The 20,575-nt window shown below is 44.2% G+C and overlaps 1 protein-coding gene across 5 annotated transcripts in view; it reads left to right on the plus strand.

Moving 5' to 3' along the window:
- CDH13 (cadherin 13) overlaps positions 1-20,575 on the plus strand; it is a 1,150,740-nt gene that overhangs the window by 827,064 nt on the left and 303,101 nt on the right. For all 5 annotated transcript variants that reach the window (XM_077133145.1, XM_077133147.1, XM_077133146.1 and 2 more), the window contains one exon: positions 17,407-17,585. In XM_077133145.1, the coding sequence (XP_076989260.1) occupies positions 17,407-17,585 (179 nt within the window). The remainder of the gene's footprint in view (positions 1-17,406; positions 17,586-20,575) is intronic.

Raw genomic sequence — 20,575 nt, forward strand, 5'->3', positions numbered from 1 at the left:
TACCCTGCCCCTTATACTCTATTGACTTGGGAACCCCTCCTGCTCCAGAGGGTTGTGTTTCAAAAAGAAAAAAAATACACTGTCCACACTTTTTCTTTCTTTAAAGACTGCAGAGGAACGAGGAAATGACTCATCTTTTTCATGTCTTTATAGAAATATAAAGCATGCCTCCTCAGTGACAGAGGTATTTCTTTCCCTCTAAATCTAGCTGAGCACATGATGAAGCTTTTAAGCATGAATGGATGTTCCACATTCCTCTTCCTGGGCCACTTTGGTGCATTTTGGAAAAGATGACAGTTTCCAGGGCAATGGAAACCTTGGGACTTAGGAGCTGGCCCTTCATGGGTTTTGGAAATTAAGCCTGGAAAACATGTATGTGGTTAGCGATTCCAAGAAGAGCAGGGGCCCAAGGGCTATTCTTCACTTAATGTATGCTCAGGAAACATCCCTAGAACATTCTTTGGGCAATAGAAACTTCTGTGTTTCTCCTCTTTGGGCCCCATCTGGATCCTGCCATCTGCCTCGTGCACATTGCTCTCTGCAGCAGACCACAGAGGCTGAGACACAGGCTCTGGACCCTTGGATGCCCAGGTCCCAGTCCTGCTCCCAGCACGCACTGGCTGTATAAGCCTGAGCCAGTCACCTCGGACCCCTCGTCAGCAGCATGGGGTGACCATCAAGCCTCCAAGAGGTCAAGCGCCTATGGAAGTTTGGGGCCCGCAGCAGCATGAGAAGTATGATTGGTTTACTAGCGGCCACCAAAAGATAACAAGCCCTAATCCCTGGAACCAATAAACATGAGCTGATTTGGGAGAAGGGTCTTTGCTTTGATGAAGGCAAAGACCTTGAGATGGGGAGGTTATCCTGGATTACCTACCCAGGTGGGCCCCAAGGCCATCACAAACTCTAAGAAGGGGGCCAATGGATGGCAGTCACACAGACACACAGAAGAGAAGGTGATATGAAGACAGATAATGCTGGCCTTGAAGATCAGAGCTTGTAGGTACAAGCCAAGGAATGCCGGCAGCTGCCAGAAACTGGAATGAAGGAACAGATTTTTCCCCAGAACCACAAGAGGAGACGTAGCCCGGCCGATACCTGGGTCTAAGCACAGTGACCCTGTTTTCAGCCTTCTGGCCTCCAGAAGCATGAGAGAATAAATGCTGGTTGTTCTAAGCCTCCCAATTCAGTACTTTGTTACAGCAGCCACAGGAAGCTAATACAAACTGGTTAGTGGGGACAGAAATGCAGTTATGCTGCCAGCAGCCTAAGGTAGCTCCCCAATAGATGTTTATTCTTATGAATAATTCACAGATCGCTGCCTTTCTGCTCTCTTTCTCTCTGTCCCCTCTTTACTCTGTCCTCTCCCTTCCTGTAATTTAACTGCCTGCAAGTCTTCACCGAATATTAGCTTTAACTGTTCAATTTTAGAATTGCATGGAAAGAATGAACTGATATGCAGGGCTCCACAGCTAATCTTGGGGTGTGTTTTCCTATACTAAGAAGAGCTTTTGGATTGCAATAATTTTGGATTTTCCTGGGCCATGTCTGAGGCAGATGTGTTCTTGAAAGGCCAAATACAGCCGAAGCTGAATGTTTCAGTGTGTGGAAGGTAATGGCACAGTGGCTACTCAGAGGCTTTGATCTGGTGCTTTTCAACTTGACTTGCAATTAGAGTCTCAAAGTTCCCGGCTCTTAAAAAAGCTTTAATGAGATCACTCTTCTAGCAGGAGGTAGGATTTGAAGATAGCTCATGAGGATGTTTTTCAGACCTTAATACCTCTTTATACTCAGTGAATGAGCAAGTTATTCTTTGGAAGAAAATGATTTAAGCACAAAGCTTGGTAATATTCTCGAAGGCGGGAGGCAGACCTTTCAAAGTGAGTTATGTAGGGGGAAGAAAATAACTTGAGACGGGCTCCACCCTAACTCTTTGCTGGGGATAACCAAGGACATGTAAAGTCACCCTACACCCACAATAAGCCACACAGGGCAACCTTGTGTGTGTGTTTGTCTAACACAATAACACAGCAGTACAGCTGTGTGTTCGCATCTGTCTCTCCCAGTAGAATATGGCAAGTTGAGGGGCCAGGAGCATCTCAGTCACCTTTATATCCCCAGTCCTAGTACCTGGGCTACCAGAAATAGGTCCATACTGGAGTTGAACTCAGACTGAATATTTGTGATCCATGGGCAGGATTTCCTACTTTCTTCCTGGGGTAGGGACGAGACTGACCCATGAAAGCAAACCTTCTATTTTAGACGTAGGAGAGTCTCAGATTGTACAAATTAGAGCCCCCAGAGGGTGCATTTCACCCTTAATGAGGCAGCTGTGGCTTCCCCACACCCCTAAGGTGACATGGCCTGACAGACTGGAAAGAGGCCCCGAGAGGGGGTCACATTTGACATCTGCCTCATTTACCATATGGATAAACGGTCTCTTTGTGATCCCCCCACCCCGCCAACCTGCACGCATGCCCTCACTTAAACATTCACCCATCAGTCCTTCTCCTGCCTCCAAAACTATCAAACCATCTGCCCCTTGTTGCTCACAAAATCTGCCCTTTGTGTGTGGGAGCATGGCTTTTCTGGCCATCTCTTTGCAGGGCTAAAGTAGAAGTTGATGAATTGAGCTTGGTTCATTCACTGAGCCTGATTGGACATCTCCGAAACTTTTCTTAGATTTATCCACCTGTCCCAGCTTCTAGAGGCTGCCTACATTCCTGGCTCATGGCCTCTGCTTCTCTCTTCAAAGCCAGTGGCGTGGTATCTTCCAGTCTCTCTCTCTCTCGGAGTATCTGACCTTTCCTTCTGTCCTCTTTTCTCCTCCTCTGACTCTGACCCTCCTGCCTCCCTCTTATAAGGACCCTCTTGTGACTACACTGTGCCCTCCTTGATCATCCAGGAAAAGTCATCATTCATGATCCTCATCATTTCAGCAAAGCCCCTTCTACCATGGTAGGGTCTGGGAATCAGGAATGAGGGTGTTTGGAAGGCCATTATTCCACCCACTTCACCATTGTTATCCCCTTAATAGATGACTCATGGCTCAGAGAGCTGAGCCATGTGCCCAGATCCCCTGTGGGATGGGAAGCAGGCAGTAGTTTGATCCTGGAACCTGGACTCTAGGTCATACCCATGCCATGAGTCGCCTGAGCAATACGTACCTCACCTGCCAGCCTCTCAGCACCAGGGTGGAGGGTCTTTACTTTAACTATCTTTGTGTCAACCAGTGCATGAAAAAGACCTTGATTAAAATGGTGCTCACTTCCCTGTACCGATAGTCTCCCTCTATTTATGCAACCTAAGAACACCTTTTAAAAAATTACCTTCATCTAAGATTTCTACTTCTTCATCAAAAGTGAAGCTACTGTGTCCTGTCTCCCCTACCTTTTAATAAAAAATGATATTCTCACATGAGACAAGGTCCTGGGCTGAATATTATTAACTATATTCACTCATGTAATTCACACAATAACTCTTATCAGGTGAGCTGTTATTATACCCATTTACCTGCATGAACCTCAGGCTCAGGTTGACCAGGATCACATAACTATGAAGTGCCCAAACTGGGACTAAAGCTCAAGACACTCAGAATCTGCCCACTGCCCCTCTGGGTGGAAGGATGGTAGAGATCCATATTAGATAGAGCTCTGTGGTTGTAAGCAACAGATATCTACCCTAACTTCCCTAAGTAAAGGGCAATTGATTGATGAAGACCAGAAGCAGAAACCAGATGCTGATGTGTGGCGGGGGCAGCTGAGTCATGTGCTTATTGCCCCTCTTCGCTTGGGGAGCAGGTATCTCACCAGACTGTCTGCACAGAAGAAGAGAACATTCCCATCTGTGAAAGCAGGACCACTGGGAAATAGCCATGCACCATGGTCAGACAATTCAAAACACACAAATGAGAATGAGAATCTGTTAACCAAGAGTGAGTCAGAAGCTATTAGATTTATTCTCCAGTGAGTAAATAAATATATTTTGAGCGTCTACTATATGCCAACCCCATTCTGTACAGTGGAGATACAAGGATCGAATCAGATGTGCATAGTTTACTTTTATGTGTCTAAGTTATTTCCTGGGTGGTGTCCTGCTGGCTTAGAAGAGGTAATGCAGCTTTCCAAGGTGACATTCATGGAGGAGGGAATGAGTCACAGCTGTGGAAATAACTCTCCAGCTCCACATAGCGCATGTCACCAGTGAGCTGCTATGGCAGCCAGCCCTGGCTGGGGACCCTCACTGTCCAGAGGGCCCCGTTCTTAGACCCCATCCCAGCGCATTTAATTTCAGATTTGTGTGACCCTTATACAGCTCCTTCATCAAATTTTATTCTTCATAAAAGATCCATTCCCCTAGACTCATAAACCGCCTCCTCCTAATTCAGTGTTATTTTATAAATACTTTCATCACCAGCATCCATCAGACAGCTGACTTCCCAGCCATAAAACAACAGCTTGCAACATCACCATGTTACCCAATATGTATTTACTTATCAAGTTGAAGAACACGTTTGCAAAATCAGCAACATTACAGCTTTACTAGCAATTTGCCAGCACTTTCTTTCCATTGACGCCTAATCTCGGCTGTGCGATATTCCAGCATCCTGCTCATTTGTATCTTGTTTCTGCGATAATCTCCGCCCCCAGGCCTTCACCAAGCTCCCTGAGCCCCTCGTTGATCATTCCTGGGGCTTTGGGCAGGTTATTTACCTAACAGGTACAGTTCTACCGTTATTCATCATCTGTCCTTAGCTGCAGCTTGGTAGTGTGGGTCCCAGGCATGGCCCCAGGTGCCCCAAACAAGCTCTACTGGGTCAGGTTCAGGTACTCTATAGCTAGTCCACTGAGAACTTCCTGGAAAACCAATTATTCCACCTGGAAAATGCAATTTGAGGTGCTTAATTGACGTGAGCTGTGCTGCCTGGGTTAGCTCTTCCATCTACCACTTACTGGCTGGATAATCTGAGTGAGTGATTTCATTTCCCTCAGCCTCAGTTTCCCTCTCTATAAAGCGAGTTGTGTGATGCCTACCCCACGGGCATTTGGGAGAAATGAATAACTGAAGGGCTTAGAACAATCCATGCAGGTGGTGCAAACCATCCATAAACATTAGCTGCTCTTAGCATTAAATAGTCTCCTGTGTCTCCACCTGAATACCTGCTCAGCTACTACCAGCAGTAACCCTGGGCAGGTATTTAATTCTGAGTCTCTATTTCTCCTTCTTTAAAAATGGAAATAATCTAGCCACTATTATAAAGAGTAGCCCTGGCATACAGTAGGTCAAGTTCATTTACCTTTCTGTGGAATTGCTGCAAGGGCCACACCTCCCTTGGCTCCCTCTATTTCTCATTAGTTATTTATCCTTAAACTGCCTTTCCACAGTGGTGGGTGTCATGCCATTTTACAGGTGAGGAAACTGAAGTTGGGTGAGATTGAGTATGTTCCCCAGATCACAAGGCCAATAAGTACAGGATTTGACTCTATATCTCTAGGATTCCTGTTCCCAGGACTTCACTCTCCAGTCCCCACCCCAGACCATATAGATCAGGATGGCTGGGGGTGAGCCCAGGAGACAGGATGATTTTAAATCCCCAGATAATTCTAATGAGCACCCAGGGTGGCACAGCCCAGACTTACTCTATATCCCTTGACCTTCCTACTGGCGTGTCACCCTTGGCTGGTGGGGACCAGACTGTCAAGTGGAGTTGTAGGAGAAAAACTAGGTCAAAGCATCTAATTCAAAGAAGGCAGTCTGGCATCCAACAAATCAAGGCAGTGGCCAGGGAAGTAGCAGTTCCCTGGGGTCTCAGGCAAGCTCAGGAGCCACGAGCCCCAAGGGGAGTGAAGTGGGAAGCCAGAGCAGGAAACCCAGAGCCTGAGCCCAAGACCACCACCCGTGAGCACGTCTGATGCTCGATGCTGGAGCAAAGGCTATTTGACTTCTTGCACTATTGCTTGATGCCTCTCACCAAATATGAAACAATAGTGGAAAGAACCAAGGGTTGAGTGGGGAGCAACCACTAGAGTCCTAACAATGAAAACAGAGGCATTGATTGGCGGGAAGTCTGGCCACTGTGGCTGAGCTGGTCACAGCTTACCAAGGGTCTAGATCCTCCCTGTATTTCCCAGGCCTCTGGCAGGTCTGGCTCCGGGCACTGGACCAGGATGGGCTGCATAATGTTCCAGGCCCAAAGCAAAATGAAAATTCAGGGCCCATTGTTCAACAGTTACTGAGGATGTGGAGACAGCAAAGGGAGCACCAAGCAAGAAGCCTTTCTGGGACATGGGCCTGAGGACAGGGCCCCTTGGAGGGGCTTCAGAGGAGGGGAGCCTTCTGAGCATGGCCTTTTGCAAATGCATGGGCCACATGCTTATAAAGCTGACCTGCTCTTGTGTTTGCCTTGGACATCAAGCTAGACAAAAGGCTGCATGCAATGGCAAAGTATGTTATTTTCTAAGATGGAACATTTAAAAAGTCAGTCTGTGACTGTGCAGCTGTCTGCCCCTCCCACAATGATCTAGAAACCACCTTTTCTAGATGGCATGGCTGCGAGATGCAGGGAACTGCATCCCAAAATTACCACTCGGAAAGGAGCTGTCCTTGGAAGAGAACCACCCAGAGTGGACCTAATCTGAGTGATAAATTAACCTTATGTGTTAAGCCATTGAAATTTCAGGTTTGGCTTGTTATCTCAGTCTAGCCTAGCCTGACAGAGTCTATGGGCTTGAATAGAAAAACTACTTAAACTTTGCCCTTAAAAAAGATAAGAGAAGACAATGGAATTCACCTAGGAATTAATTCATCTTCTGTGCTGATCAAACTTTTAATTATTTACAAGTACCCTAGTCCTCTTTCATCAACCCTTTAAGCTATAGTTAAAGAAAGATGATAAAACTATTTACTCTTTGTTTATTCATTCACTTATTCAGTTATTCATTCACTTATTTATTTATTTACTCATGCGTTCAGTGAATATTTACTAAATCCCTACTATATGCAAAACCCTATCTTGGAGCCATTGAAAATATTCATGCTTTGAGTTATATTTAAATTTAACCTGTAATGTCAAATGATATTAGCATTAGTATATTATTAAACATGCTCCATATGTTTTCATATTTCAGTAGCATTAATATTTTAGCCGTTGTAGGGAATGAATGTATAATGGATGGTATCTCTACCCTCAGTAAACATCTCATCTAAAAGAGAGCTCCCAGAAGCAAACCATTGTTTTAATTGTTTGAGTGTGTAATGCAGAAGCACCATTACTCTCTGGGACACTGCTATGAATGACTCCAATGGGGTGTCATGGCCTCTGCACTGCTGAAATTTGGGGCTGGATAGTTTGTTGTGGGGGCAGAACTCTGCACTATAGGGTGTGTTGAGCAGCATTCCCTCTAGATGCGGGTGCCCTTGTGACAGCTGAAAATGTCTCCAGATGCTGCCATATATTTTCTGGGCACAAAATCACCCCCAGTTGAAAACCATTGCTCTAAGAAGGACTAAAGTTGGCTTTTAAATATCTCTTAAATTGGTTAAACAAAGTTCAAACACATTCCTTTTGTTGTTTCTAGAGTTTTATGGAAAAAATATTTTTATATTTGAGAATTTCAGCGACTTGCTGCTAATCTGATCTTCAGAATTACTCATTTGCAAAATTGGAGATAGAGTATCCAAATAAATTTGCTATCTTGAAGTGTTTTAGGCATGATCAGTTATTTCAGCAGAGATACATAAAAAGGACTGATTTAAAAGATTAAATGGAATTTTTAATGGTTTTAAAAAAAACACTACCTTGAAATTCTGGATGTAATGGAGACATTGGGGCAATAAGGGGAAACAGGATGGACCCCACCTTCAGCTATATATTAACTCAAAAATAGTTGCCTTTGCTAAAATCCAGCCTGCAGCAACTTAATTAAACAATAGCTCACCAGAAAAGTAGGGCACTACTGTGAAGACACTGTGAAGATTGAAAGATGAGAAGGAGCAACTGAAGGATTGAAATAATCACAAGGTGGGTCTGTGGCTACCACCTACTCATCAACATAAAAATAAATAATCTTTGAAAACAGATGGGAGATGACCATTACTCAACTCATCATAACTCATTACATATTGACTGTCATTTTGTGCTTAAAAAGCCAACTAGCTCTAGGGAGGTAAAACAAATTTTGGAGAAGTCTATTGCTTTTCAAATCCGTCGGTGGTAATTGCAACTGCACATGGAGGCTTATGGCTGCTATTAAACAGAGTTAGCAACTGTCTCAAAATTTAAGACATTCTCATTTTAAAGAACAGAGTTGTCTTCTTATTTGATGGTAGCTACTAAACTCAAACCTGCATACTCTTTGTGCAAGTTTAATTTAGTATTAAAGGATAAAATCCATTAGGCAACTAAAATGCTCAAAGGTCACTATATTGCAGTACTTAGTGATGACATCATTAGCCACCCCGAAAGCCTAATATTTGGGCAGTGAGTTATATTTTATTCTCATCAATTTTTTTCTAGCATCTGTGCTTTTTTACTGGGACCAGTCCCTGAATCTGCCATGCTATTTGGTTATTTAAAATGGAAATTTCCACATTAAAAATAAACTCTCAATTTTATTTATGCAAAATTATGTGACCTATCTTCTTAAACTCCTTTTTTATCAGCTATCTAGTGCTGTATAGCAAACCACCCCAAAACTTAGTGGCTTAAAGCAGCAGCCCTTTATTTGCTTCATGATTCTATAGGTTGGAATGGGCTCATCTGGGCAGGTTTTGGTTGGTGTTCTTTGGAGGAGGCTCAGCAGGGCCTGGGTAGTTCAAGGTGGCCTCAGTCACTTGACTGATGTTTAGTGGAATCAACCAATGTGCCTCAGTTTCCAGATATTGGCCTCTCCAGCAGGAGAAGCCAGACATCTGATTTCCAGGAGGATGATCCCCAATGCATAAACACTTTTCAAGCCTCTGTGTAATGGGTTCCTGTGTCCTGTTGGTCAAAAGAAGTCACATGACCAAGATTAGAGTCGAAGTGGAAGGAACAATCCTAGAATGAGAATACGAGAACGTATGACTTGCCATTTTAGCTTGCCTTCTGGTAATACAGAGTATCTATGTAGAGATTGTCTCCGGGTATAAGTCATTTAGATGAGTGGAAACTAATTTGTGTATTTGAACAGACCTGAGGAATTGGCCGGATATTTCAGCTTTTGTCCAAATTAGTGCCATCCAACTCTAAGCTAAAGCAACAAAACTTACTTTCTAGAGTACTACTACATATTTAATAAACTTATTTTCTTTCATCTTTATTTCTTGCATTATCAAAGATTAGTTGTGGCAACAAGGAGCAGAAAACCCAAGACAATAACTGACTAAACTATACAGACTTTTACTTTTCTCTCATTTATTCTAGCTCAATAAGAGAAGTTGGGAAGAGTCAGTGCAGGCTTCTCTTGAAGCTCCATGGTCAAAAGAGACTCAGCATGCTTACTCCCCTGTGGTTCTGCTCTTTCTTCCCATCATGTGGCTTTCATTTCAAGGATCACCTCATGATCCCAGATGGCTACTGAAGCTGTAGTCCTCACATCTTCATTCCAGACAGCAGGAAGTGAGGAAAAGGGTTGTTACAAAGTGCATACTTCCTGGTTGAGTTCCCCTTAAGGAACCTTCTCAGAATTCTCATGCAATACTTCTAATCACTGTCATTGTCCAAACCTTAGTCTATGGCTCCCTGTAGCCTCCAGAGAAGCTAGAATATCTTGTGTCTCAGTTAGTTAGTAATGTGACCAGCTAAAATCAGGATTGTGTTCCTAAGGAAGAAAGGAAGAGGAGTACCAGAAAGACAACTTACATTCTGGGACACAGTCCTTTTAGGAAGACACGGTTCTAGTCCCACCTCATGTAGAAATTAGCTAAATGGTCTTGAGTAGATTGATTAAGGCAGAGTCACCCTTCTTGGTCTCCATTGACTCATTGGTACAATGGGCTTAACAATTCTGGGATAAATAACTTGTTGCATGAAATAGGCTTTGCATATTTCATATCACTCTGTCTCAAGTGTCTCCTACTTTTCTACTCATTGGTACAATGGGCTTAGCATTCTGGGACCACATGTGTTTGCCTTCAAGACGTTTACCATCCAGTGAGGGGAAGTGGGGAGAAATGATAACTGTAGTACCACTGGGGTGGTACCATACAGAAGCATGAGCCAAAGCATGGGAAGAATTGCAGCCTAGAACTGGGGGGCGGGGGCTCAGATGGAAGGTAGCATCCATTTACGCTAGATCTTTCTTAGATGGGTAAGGAGTTTTGATGTTCCAGAGAGGGAGGCAGGAGGAAACGAGGCAAGCTAGTATTGGGAATGGGCCGTTTTTTAAGTTGTGGTCTATCGCTCAAGATCATGTTAACAACAGTTAGTTCATATCTCTGGGGGAAAAGTTGTCTCTGCTGACAGCACAGGTCACAGCTTGAAAACTGGTAGTCCTTGGACCAAAGCCTTCTTTAACCTGTTTTGTTTAGCCTTCCCATTACCACTCAGTGACATTTTATATTTTAAATTTGAACTAGTTTTATCAACATTTGAACATTTTAACAGTTTGTATGAAGTTCAGCTTTCTACCTTCTCTTGAAAAATCATGAAGTCCAGGTACTTCAGACCCACATTTCAGAAACACAGCAACAAACTTGAGTTGAAAAAACCTGCCCCTTTAGGCACAATATATGTTCCTTGCCATTGTCCCCACCATTCTCAAATGTATATAAACCACCCCCCATGTGTAGGTAGATGTATGAACTTATCACCCCTGGCCCAGATCCCATAATCCAAATCTGGGGACAGAAAGTCAGACCCTTGTGTCCAGAAGGTCCAGGCTGCAATCAGAGGAGAGGCCAAAGGTCACTGACATCTTCATCAAGGCTCGCATCGTTAGGCACTTTCTGGATCTGAGGTAGTGCCCAGCCACCATCTAAAAGTGTGGGAGGGGCCTAAAAGTGCTGGTAAATGGCAATCCCTGGATGATTGGAAGGTGGGCTGAGTATAGGCAGAAGGTACCCTACAGAGGGTAGGCAGAAGTGTACAAGACACAGTTAAGTCTCTTGTGCTTTACCTTGGGACCAAGCCTGCTTTTCCCCATTCTACCTTCCCGGAGTTAGATGGGCAGCATCTCTCCTCTCTGCTGCTTTGCACTTTTCTCCTCCTGCCTCCTGGGAGGGGCAGGGCAGGGCTTTCTCACACAGTCTTCTCCCACTCCACCTGTTGGTAGAGAATTGTAAAGAAGAGCAGAAAAATTTAAAGCTGAATTATAAGGAGTGGCTTCCAGTTGGATATCCCCTCAAATGAAGACAAAGTGAGTTGGAAATGCTAATATAGGTCAGTGGGAAAACAAGACAGTATCTATGATTGATTCCAGGGATGACTTTTCAGAAGCGCATGCTCTGCAGAGTGAGGGGCTGCCTCCAGATGCACATTGGGTTAGCTGATTATCTTTTGTCAACTAATCATTTACACATTTCCCTATTAATTCCTGTTCACACAGAAACAGATGGACGCGACTGATGCAAGCACACACTGCACAGAAGTTTCTGGGCTACTTCTAGGGGAAGAAGAGTTGCTTTCTAATGAGGTTGCAGTTAATTCCTACTTCCATAGAATCTGAGTTTGTATCCTAGAATTAGTATTAGTTGAACTCTAAGTGGTTGGGTCCCCTAAGACATTTCTTTCCTCATCACCATTGCCCACTGCAATGGGTTTGCCGAGAACTGAGATTAAAATTGTGCCGCTCAGTTAGAAATAGTAATAAAAGCTTACATCTTTCTAGTACTTACCATCTCCCAGGCACTGAATGTTACATTCATTAATTTTTGTATTCCCAATGGGAGTGATATTAGGAAAAAATGTCTAAAATGGCTCTTTGGGGGTAGTGCTAACGAAAGCAAGATTGAAAAGCACTGTATTCATTTATTCCATCCCCTCCACAGCCCAGGAGTGAGGTGCCATTTTGTAGAAGGAAAAGTTGGGGGTTAGCGAGCCAAAGAAGCCCAAGAACACAAAGCTGGTAAATGGTGAGACCAGGATTTAAAACTAGACAGCATGTGTCCTGTTTCATGCCACTAGGACTATTCTGCATTAACTTTACATGCTTGGGCTTCTTGCATTGCTATTAAAGACCATTAGGGGTGAACTGGGCTGTGTTTGCCTGCTCGATCAGAAAGCAGTCCAAAATCAGGGTGACAGTGTTCAGTGGAATAGATGGCTGTGTCCTGTGACCGCACTGGTGCAGGATTTATCCTCCAGCCCCGTGCTATCCACAGCTGGAGACTTTGCCCCAATATTGCATTCATGACACTTCTCCCATCTGCTCTCTGCCGATCATGTCTGTGCAGTATATCGACATAGAAAATGAAACCTGGCTTAGGAGAAGCTCTTGCTTTCCCAGGACTGTACTGGTTTTGATATGGAAAGTCCCACATCCTGAGAACCCCCTCAATGCTGGGAAAATTGGGACACTTAGTTACCCTACATTAGAACTCAGATTGGGCATTCAGAGCCAGGATGCCCAACGCTTCTTCCCCTAGAAGGGTCCTCAAGGGAAATTTAGTTTCAAATTAGCATTGTTCCCAAAAGATTTACCACCACGCGCTGGAATCAGAGATACCAGCAGATACTGTGTCCCTCTCACTGGGCTGGACAAGCTGGAGTGCTAGCAGTCTAAGAGTTTTCCTTCTGATGTGGAAAATAAACCCACAAGTCATACGATATTCAGTGCGAAGTATCCACAGTCACATCCTCTTTCTTAATCTTGGAAGCATGTCTCTTAGATAATTCAGCTTCAGAAATCAGTGTTAGGGTAGAGTTACAACACCCTGCCTACTCCTCTCTGAGGTTGATGTTTTATAGCAGCACTTCATTTTGTCATGTTGAGGGAATTTGCTTGGTGACACATGCTGTCTCAGCCATATTTGTTTTTTGTTTTGTTTTACCAATCACTCTGGTATGCATACAGTTGGCCCAACTGTGCTCTCAGAGAACCTGCACCAAATATGTAAGCCTGTATCTCTGTACCATTCAGTTACAGAAGTCATCTTTTTAAAAAAAAAAAAGAAAGAAAGAAAGAACCTGATAGCTTTGATCATGCAAAGAGGAACTGTTTTGGGATGAAGTCAAAGAAATTTTAGAACAAAGTAATTTTATCACCAGTGGAACAGAGCTAGCAGTCTTCTGCCACATACCCGTAAGGATGCTGGCTGACCTTTCATCACTATTGAGGACAAGCCCCTCACTCTCAGATCTGCACTTGGCTTCTCGAAGGAGTGACTGTTTGAAGTCGCAGAAAAGCAAAACTTCAAACATGGTCTTTCAAGGTCACAACAGCAGGAGGCCCTTTTTTTTTTTTTTTTCGCCCAGAGGAGGGGGGTATGTGTCCAGACAAAACAGCCATAGTTATTTAGCAGCCTGTCATGTCGACAGCCTCAAATCCTTTGACAGAAGAAAATGACTGCCCAACTTGAGACTTGCAAGTTGCAACCTGTAATTCTTTTATTTTGCTTTGGAAGGGCCGCTGCTTGTTCATGCAGCTCTGGGAGTGACAGGGTGATTATCATTTATTTTGACACTAAGGAGAATATTGTGACAGCAGAGAAGACAGAAATGCACTATGTGGAGGTGCCACACACGTGTCTATCATGTAATTATCATTTCTTTGCCTTTGGGGAGACACGCATAGGCACGAGCCAAGCACGGATCTGAAGTCTCATGGGCTGATGAAAAAGAGCGAGCCCCTCTTCCCACACTATAGGATGTGGGCTTGGGAAAGAGATAAGTCCCAGGCACCACATGGGCTATTGGAACAATGCTTCTGATGTCTCTTGCTGAATTCAGCCCTGAGTTTAGGTTGGGATATTACTGCTGAATCCAATCCCAACATGACCTCCAAGTGGCATTAAACAAAGAGTTCAGAGGTGGTAGGGAAGTATACCTGGTTGGGAAAATGTCAACTCAAAAGTTGTCCTCTCTTCTCTATCAGCAAGTTACCAATGAGATTGGTCAGTGTGGAATGTGGGAAAGGTACATTGAATTTCAAGAATGTGATTCAACTCAAAGAAGCTTTTTAGAGGACCTATCATGTCAGATACTGAGCTTACAAAGATGAACAAAACATAGTCTGTACCCTCCAAGTGCTCAGAATGTAGGGCCATGAAGCCTATCGCGTAAAGATTGTCTTTAAATGAAGACTTTTCATCAATAGAAAAGTATGGGAAATACTGCAGGTTCTACTCTCTTGGAGATTTACAATATGTACTTGTTTATTAAAGAAGTTCTCCAGAAAAAAAAAAAACATGCATGATTTTAACTGTAAATTTTCCGAAGTTGTTTCTCTACTGAGCCCCTGGAATCAGAGTTCCAGTTTAGGGCATGCTGATTTAGGAGGTTTCTCTAGCCATGGTCCCTCGGAGCATGAAAAACATGGTCTAACCCCCAGAGGAGGTGCTAAAAGAGCTACGCAGATGATGGCAAGGGAGTCCAGAGCACCACGTGAAGAAATGGTGTGTTCCCGATGCATGTGTGTATGTGTGGCTTAGAGTTATGGCCTCCATAGTAGAAACCCAAATCCATAAACTAAGACCATGGGCAAGGTGGAAGGGAAAGGCTGTGGTAGAATGGAAGCACAGATGATGGACAGGGGGACACATCCTGGCATACTAAGTACCAGGTTCTTTGAACAATTTAACTCTAAGCTCCTTTGTCTGAGACCATCCATTCCCTACTATCCCCATGATTAGCACAGAACCTTGGACAGGGTGTGATAATAATAAAAAATTCCTTCTCTGAACACTGATGTGCCAGTATCAGTTCTTCAACTGTATCATCCCATTCAATCCTCACCGTTACCATTGATGCTCAGAGGTTGTGCATGGGGAAAATGAGCCTAAGGGAGGTTTGAGTCACTTGCTTTGATCATGCAGTTAATAAGGGCTGAACCCCAGACGTGTTGGCTCAGAGTTTGTGTTCTTAAATCCTGTATGTTCCTTTGCATGGCAGAGGTATTATTCACATTCAGTGGAGGTGGAGTTCACAAGTAAATCCAGTTATCAATATCTGGGTTAAGATAAAGGCAGGGCTTAGGGCCAAGGTCGCTTGATCTCTAGCAGTTGTTGTACAGATTTATTTAAATTATTTTAAAGTACTTTTAATACTATAGTATAGCCTTTTGTTATAACATACTATCAAATCTGTAGAAACAAAAAGTTTTCTCATTGAATTTCTAGGTAAAAACTGGTACTTTTTTCTCAAATCAGTTTAATGCATATGGCAGTCACAACCCATGTGACATTTTTATACCTTTTCTTGCTCACCTGTGACAACAATTAAAGAGTGATTAAATAGGGCATGGATTCAGTCAATCAAACATGTATTCGACACCAGCCAGGTGCAAAGTACAGGCCCACATATACTTAAGCTGAGGCTGTTTGGAGTAGAATGATGGGGTTGGGGCTTCCTTTTGTGTCTTTGACCACAAGGAACTCACTTAGCACATCCCTGCATGAGTTCAAGTACCTGAAACCTGGCTCTCGTTTCTCACAGAGATGCCCAGGTAGGTCTGTTTTCAGAAAAGCAACTCTGTGTCATGTTTCACACCAACTTCCGTGGATTGGGAGTGGCTGCCTGGACCCCTGGGTTGAGCAGGAACTGATTGCATGGTACGGCTCAGTGGAGAACAAGAGGGGGTATTGTTTGGTGGTATCTTCTAATGGCCAGGTACAAGGTTATAGAGCTACAAAGGCTAAGAATTTTCTTTTCTTGTACAGGATCCAAATTTCAAAGGGAAAAACGATAAGATGAAATAGAAAATGTCTTAAAGCATCTGGCTTAAAGGCAGTATGGACTGCTTAACAAATTGATCCAATCTATCTGGTGATCAGATCCTGTCTTTTTCTGCTCCATCAGGCATAGTAACTGATAATCTGAATCCAGTGGGGATCCATTACCAGTTAAGTCATGTTTTGTGGATCCAGAAGTGTTCAGAATCAGCAAGTAGAGCTTTATATTTATGGAAAACTAAGCTCTATGAAAAAAATGTATTGGTACTTATAAATATGTTCTTTGTAAATAAAATTTTCTTTACAAAGGCCATTCATTTTCCTTGTAAAAATAATCAAAACATCACTGATGAGGCTAAAGTCTTCTTTCATTACAATTCCCTTTCCCTTCTCCCAGATTCCACCAACACCATCAGCATGAGGGTTTTCTTCACGGACCTCCTTCTCGGCGTGTACGGACAGAAACTGCACCTGTAAACATATGTTAGAACATTGTGGGATGGTTTGTGTGCGAGCAGGTCCACAGCATGATACCGTAGATGCCATTCTTCAGCCTGATTTTTTTTTTCCACTTAATATCTTGGAGCATTTTCCATGTTAGAACACAGGACCACTACATCCTTTTTTAAAACTGCTTCAGTATTTCATAATGCATGGAAACCATTGTTTTAGCACTTCCCCTATTATTGGACACTTAGGTTGTTCCAAAATTTTTCAGCAGGACAGCGACCACCCTTGCACAGACCCCTTGTCTACATGTGCACATGTTTCCAGGGTAGATATCAAGATGGTGTGATTGCATCTTTTTTTCCTAGTTGCTCCCCAGTTGTCCTTGAAAGTGCCTGTCTTGGTTTCCCTTCATGTTAGCTGTGTATTATCAAGACTCAGGATTCCTCATCTTATTCCCTCGTCAGCCTCGATATTGCCAAATAGTTTACATGTTGATCAATAGATTTGGATTCTGTCTGTCTTTCTGAGAACACAGCCTTGTCATGCTCATCTTTGTATCTCAAGTGCTCAAAAAAAAATTGCACACATTTCCTTTTATAAGAATATCCTTAGCCTCTGAGATGCCCTTGCCTTCACCTCACCTACTCATTCCTTAGGTGTCTCCCCCAGGACCCTTTTCTGCACCCCAGCTTGGAAGAGACAGTTCTCCTCTGTATTCACATTATCCTCTCTCAATGCACTCGATATGTTTCATTTTTGCTTCTTTATATGCTTATCTCTCTGAATAGTCTCCGAGCTCCTGGATGCTGGGCAGAGACCCTTTTTGCACAGCTTGTTTCCCCAGTGCCTGGTCCAGAGCCCCATACATGCAGCCTTTGATAAGAGCTTTTAAAATGAAGGCCATTGTCATAAAGCCAATCCACAGTAGAGTGCAGGCCCATGAAAATAAACTGCATATCAGCAGAAGGAAAAATTAAGCTGTCACCCGACTGAACAGTGGAGATTTCTTTTGTTTCAGGTCTTTTAATGTGATGGACTGGGGGTAGAAAAGCTAAAACATAACAGAGCTAGGGAAATGCTTTCCTCTATTTTTCTTTAAATTTGTCACCCCACGGTAACCGTCTCCTGCCTTCTGTCCTTCCCCTTAAGGGACCACGGTAATGAGGGTGACAGCTTTCGACGCGGACGACCCCGCCACCGACAATGCCCTCCTGCGGTACAATATCCGTCAGCAGACGCCTGACAAGCCATCTCCCAACATGTTCTACATCGATCCCGAGAAAGGAGACATTGTCACCGTCGTGTCACCTGCGCTGCTGGACCGGGAGGTGAGCTGAAAGGAACGCATTTTCTTTTTCCTGAGAATAGAATGTGACTCTCCCACAAGGGAAGATTTGTGTCTTCAGTCAATGGTGATTTATATAATAAAGGTGAAAGTGAGATGCTGACACAGGGTTGGGGGGGAAATCTATGAAGGGAAATGGGATATTATGTGCCCCCCCCAAAAAAAAAAAACATACACTATAAACAACCGTATCATTTGGAATTACTTGCATTTGTTCAGCCGGATCCCTCTTTATCCTCACTTATTCTTTGGGTCCTTGAAATTCTGGTTCCCGAGGTTCCACTCTGACTTTCTGCCAGAAGGGACAAAGGAAGGAAGGTGGGGGAGGAGAAAGCAGCTTTGTCCAAGACCACTCAGGCTCAGCCTGGCAGGCACGTGGCTTGGACTCAGGCTTTCTCTTTCTCGACTCCCCCTTCTGTGGTTATCCCTGTCTTCCCCTCCAGCCTCCCTCTTCCTTCAGTCTCCCCTCACCCTCCTGAGACTCTCTGCTTGTGAAAACTCGTCTGCCTTCTGTACCCAATGTCAGCTGCCCCATGGACCCCAGTCAGGCCACACGTCTGCTCTTTGGTTTTGCAGATGGTGTTTTAAAGTTTTTACAATTAGTTGCCATCTTAAAATACTTTGATTTCCTATTCCTAAAAAGAATCCCAAATCCTAGTTTTTTTTCTCTGCCCTATTTTTACATATCAGCAGTCAGGGCCAGGTGCTGTGAGCCCTGCCCCCGGCCCCCGCATACCTCGGGCCCTGCCCTTTCTCCATGCTCTGTCCACCCTGTAGCTACCCACAGGCCGCCCTCAGTGGGAGGTCCTCTTGGCCCCTCCAACCCCACCCCATCCAGCCATCGCTGCCCGCCTCCACCCTGAGACTGAGCGACTCTGGAATTCCTTCGTCCTGGCCCCAGTTCCAGCGGCACACCTGGGAGTCACCCCTGGACTTCGGCAGTGCCATCTGCTCACGGCAGGGACTGGGTGTCCTTATCGGTCTCTGTGCTTTTCCCCTCAGTGCTTTTCATTAAACGATTCCCTGGGCCAGAACTGCCTTCTCCTCTCCTGCTTTTATAAGCTGTAGCTCCTCCCAAGATCCTGCTTTAGGGGACCGCTTCTCAGAAGCCTTCCTTATTCTCCCTCTGATCTCCCGCTACTCTCAGCACGGCGAGCAGCGAGCGCCCCGACAGGTAGCACATGCCACATTAGGCTCCCCGCTGTGCATTGAGAGACTCGCCCCTCTCCCCTTGTCTGGGCCCGTGCTGTCCCACAGGCCATGTGCGGCTATTTAAAGTTTGACTCAGTTCCTTGGTCATGCCAGCCGCACGTCACGTGCTTAGTAGCCACAGTAGCTGGCTGGTGGCCCTGTGTGGGGCGGCACTGATCTGGAGGGTAAATTCCTTGAGAACAGGGACTCAGTCATATATACCTCATCACCCCACCACTTAGCACTGTTTCTGGCATTCTTAAAAGTCCGGACTGCATGGGTGCATGGGTGGCTCAGCGTTTAGAGTGCTCGCCTTTCATGCGGGAGACCCGGGTTCGATTCCAGGACCATGCACCTCCCCCCCCAAAGAAAAAGTGCTGATTCCAGATTTGTTGGTATAGAGGAAGAAAGGCAGGACTAAGTAGGAAATGACAGTGGGATTTGACACTTGGGAGGGAGGAAACAGAGCCCAGAATGGGGGATATATTGGAAGGGAGAAGGTGAAATTTGTATTGAAATTCTAGTTATCACTGGAAAAATTTAATTGTTCTGAGTTAAAAATAGAAGAGCAGAAAAGAAGCTCATTTTGTCTCCCATTTTCCTCCTCAACTCTCTCCTCTTTGTGGCTGCCTAGTTATTCTCTTCTTTGCAGACAAGAATGACTTTTCATCTCTTCCTTTGTTCTCTACTCAGCGCTGTCACACATATGCATGTACACACACGCGCACACACAGACACACGCACACACACACACCAGCTATTCTATAACCCTAATTCTCCTGAAAGGTATTTGCAAGTGTCTATAAGGGGAAGGATGAACTGCATTGTCACCTCCATCTCTGCTTCTGTTTTTTCTGATAGAAAATGTTGTGCATGTCTCCGGTTACAGTCCAAAGTGATAACCTATTGGATGATTTGAACTCTGACGTTTATTTTGGGGGCACATGTGTTTCGAGCTTGTGATCTTTCCATTCTGAGTTTTGGTTAAGCTGTAATAAGTAGATAATTATGGAAGTTGAGTTTCTAACCACAATACATAAGCAGCCCCCAAAAGATAAACACAATCTAACCGAAATTGCAAAATCAATGGCAATGAATGAGCAGTGTCACTCTTCCCTGAGGGTTTCCAGAGTTCATTGCTGACCAATGCAGCGTTGGTGTGAGTTGAAAGGAAAGAAGCATCCATGAATTTTGGCAAGATTTGTCTATTTACGAATGCTGTGGTAAGCTGATCTTCTGCATGTTTGCTGAAGGGGTAAAACGTGACTCCAAGTCACTTATTTTTAAAGGGACAGAGCTTGCATATCAGATTTCCAATCAGTATTTCCCACAGTTTGAAATGCTTTTATCTCACTGAGAGTCGGCACATTTCCAAACGATCAGCGTGGACATTGCAGAATTGCAGGATTGCAGATTTTTTATTCGTTATTTCCAGAAGACTTCTGAGAAGGCATCCTGTCTCATCTGGTTTTAAAAGTCTAACTCTGAGTCAGCTGGGCAGAATATTTAATATAGATTTATAAGCCATTCATTTTCAAAGACTATTCAGTTTGGGGACCTATAAACATTGATATGATTCAAATTGATTTTAAATTTGGAGACTCTGTCTTCACTCATGGTAGCACAAATAGTGTTTGGGTGCTGAAGATGCGTGTGTAAACACACAGGCTTGGGGCGCCTCCTGGAGCAGCGATGCTGAAATTGTGCCCACACTTTCTCAGCCCCTCGGCCCCCACCTGCACAGGTAAACAAAGCCAGCAGCGTCTTGTGCCTGTCAGGAAT

This window comes from Tamandua tetradactyla, chromosome 16 (genome assembly GCF_023851605.1).
Source record: "Tamandua tetradactyla isolate mTamTet1 chromosome 16, mTamTet1.pri, whole genome shotgun sequence".
Taxonomy (NCBI): domain Eukaryota; kingdom Metazoa; phylum Chordata; class Mammalia; order Pilosa; family Myrmecophagidae; genus Tamandua; species Tamandua tetradactyla.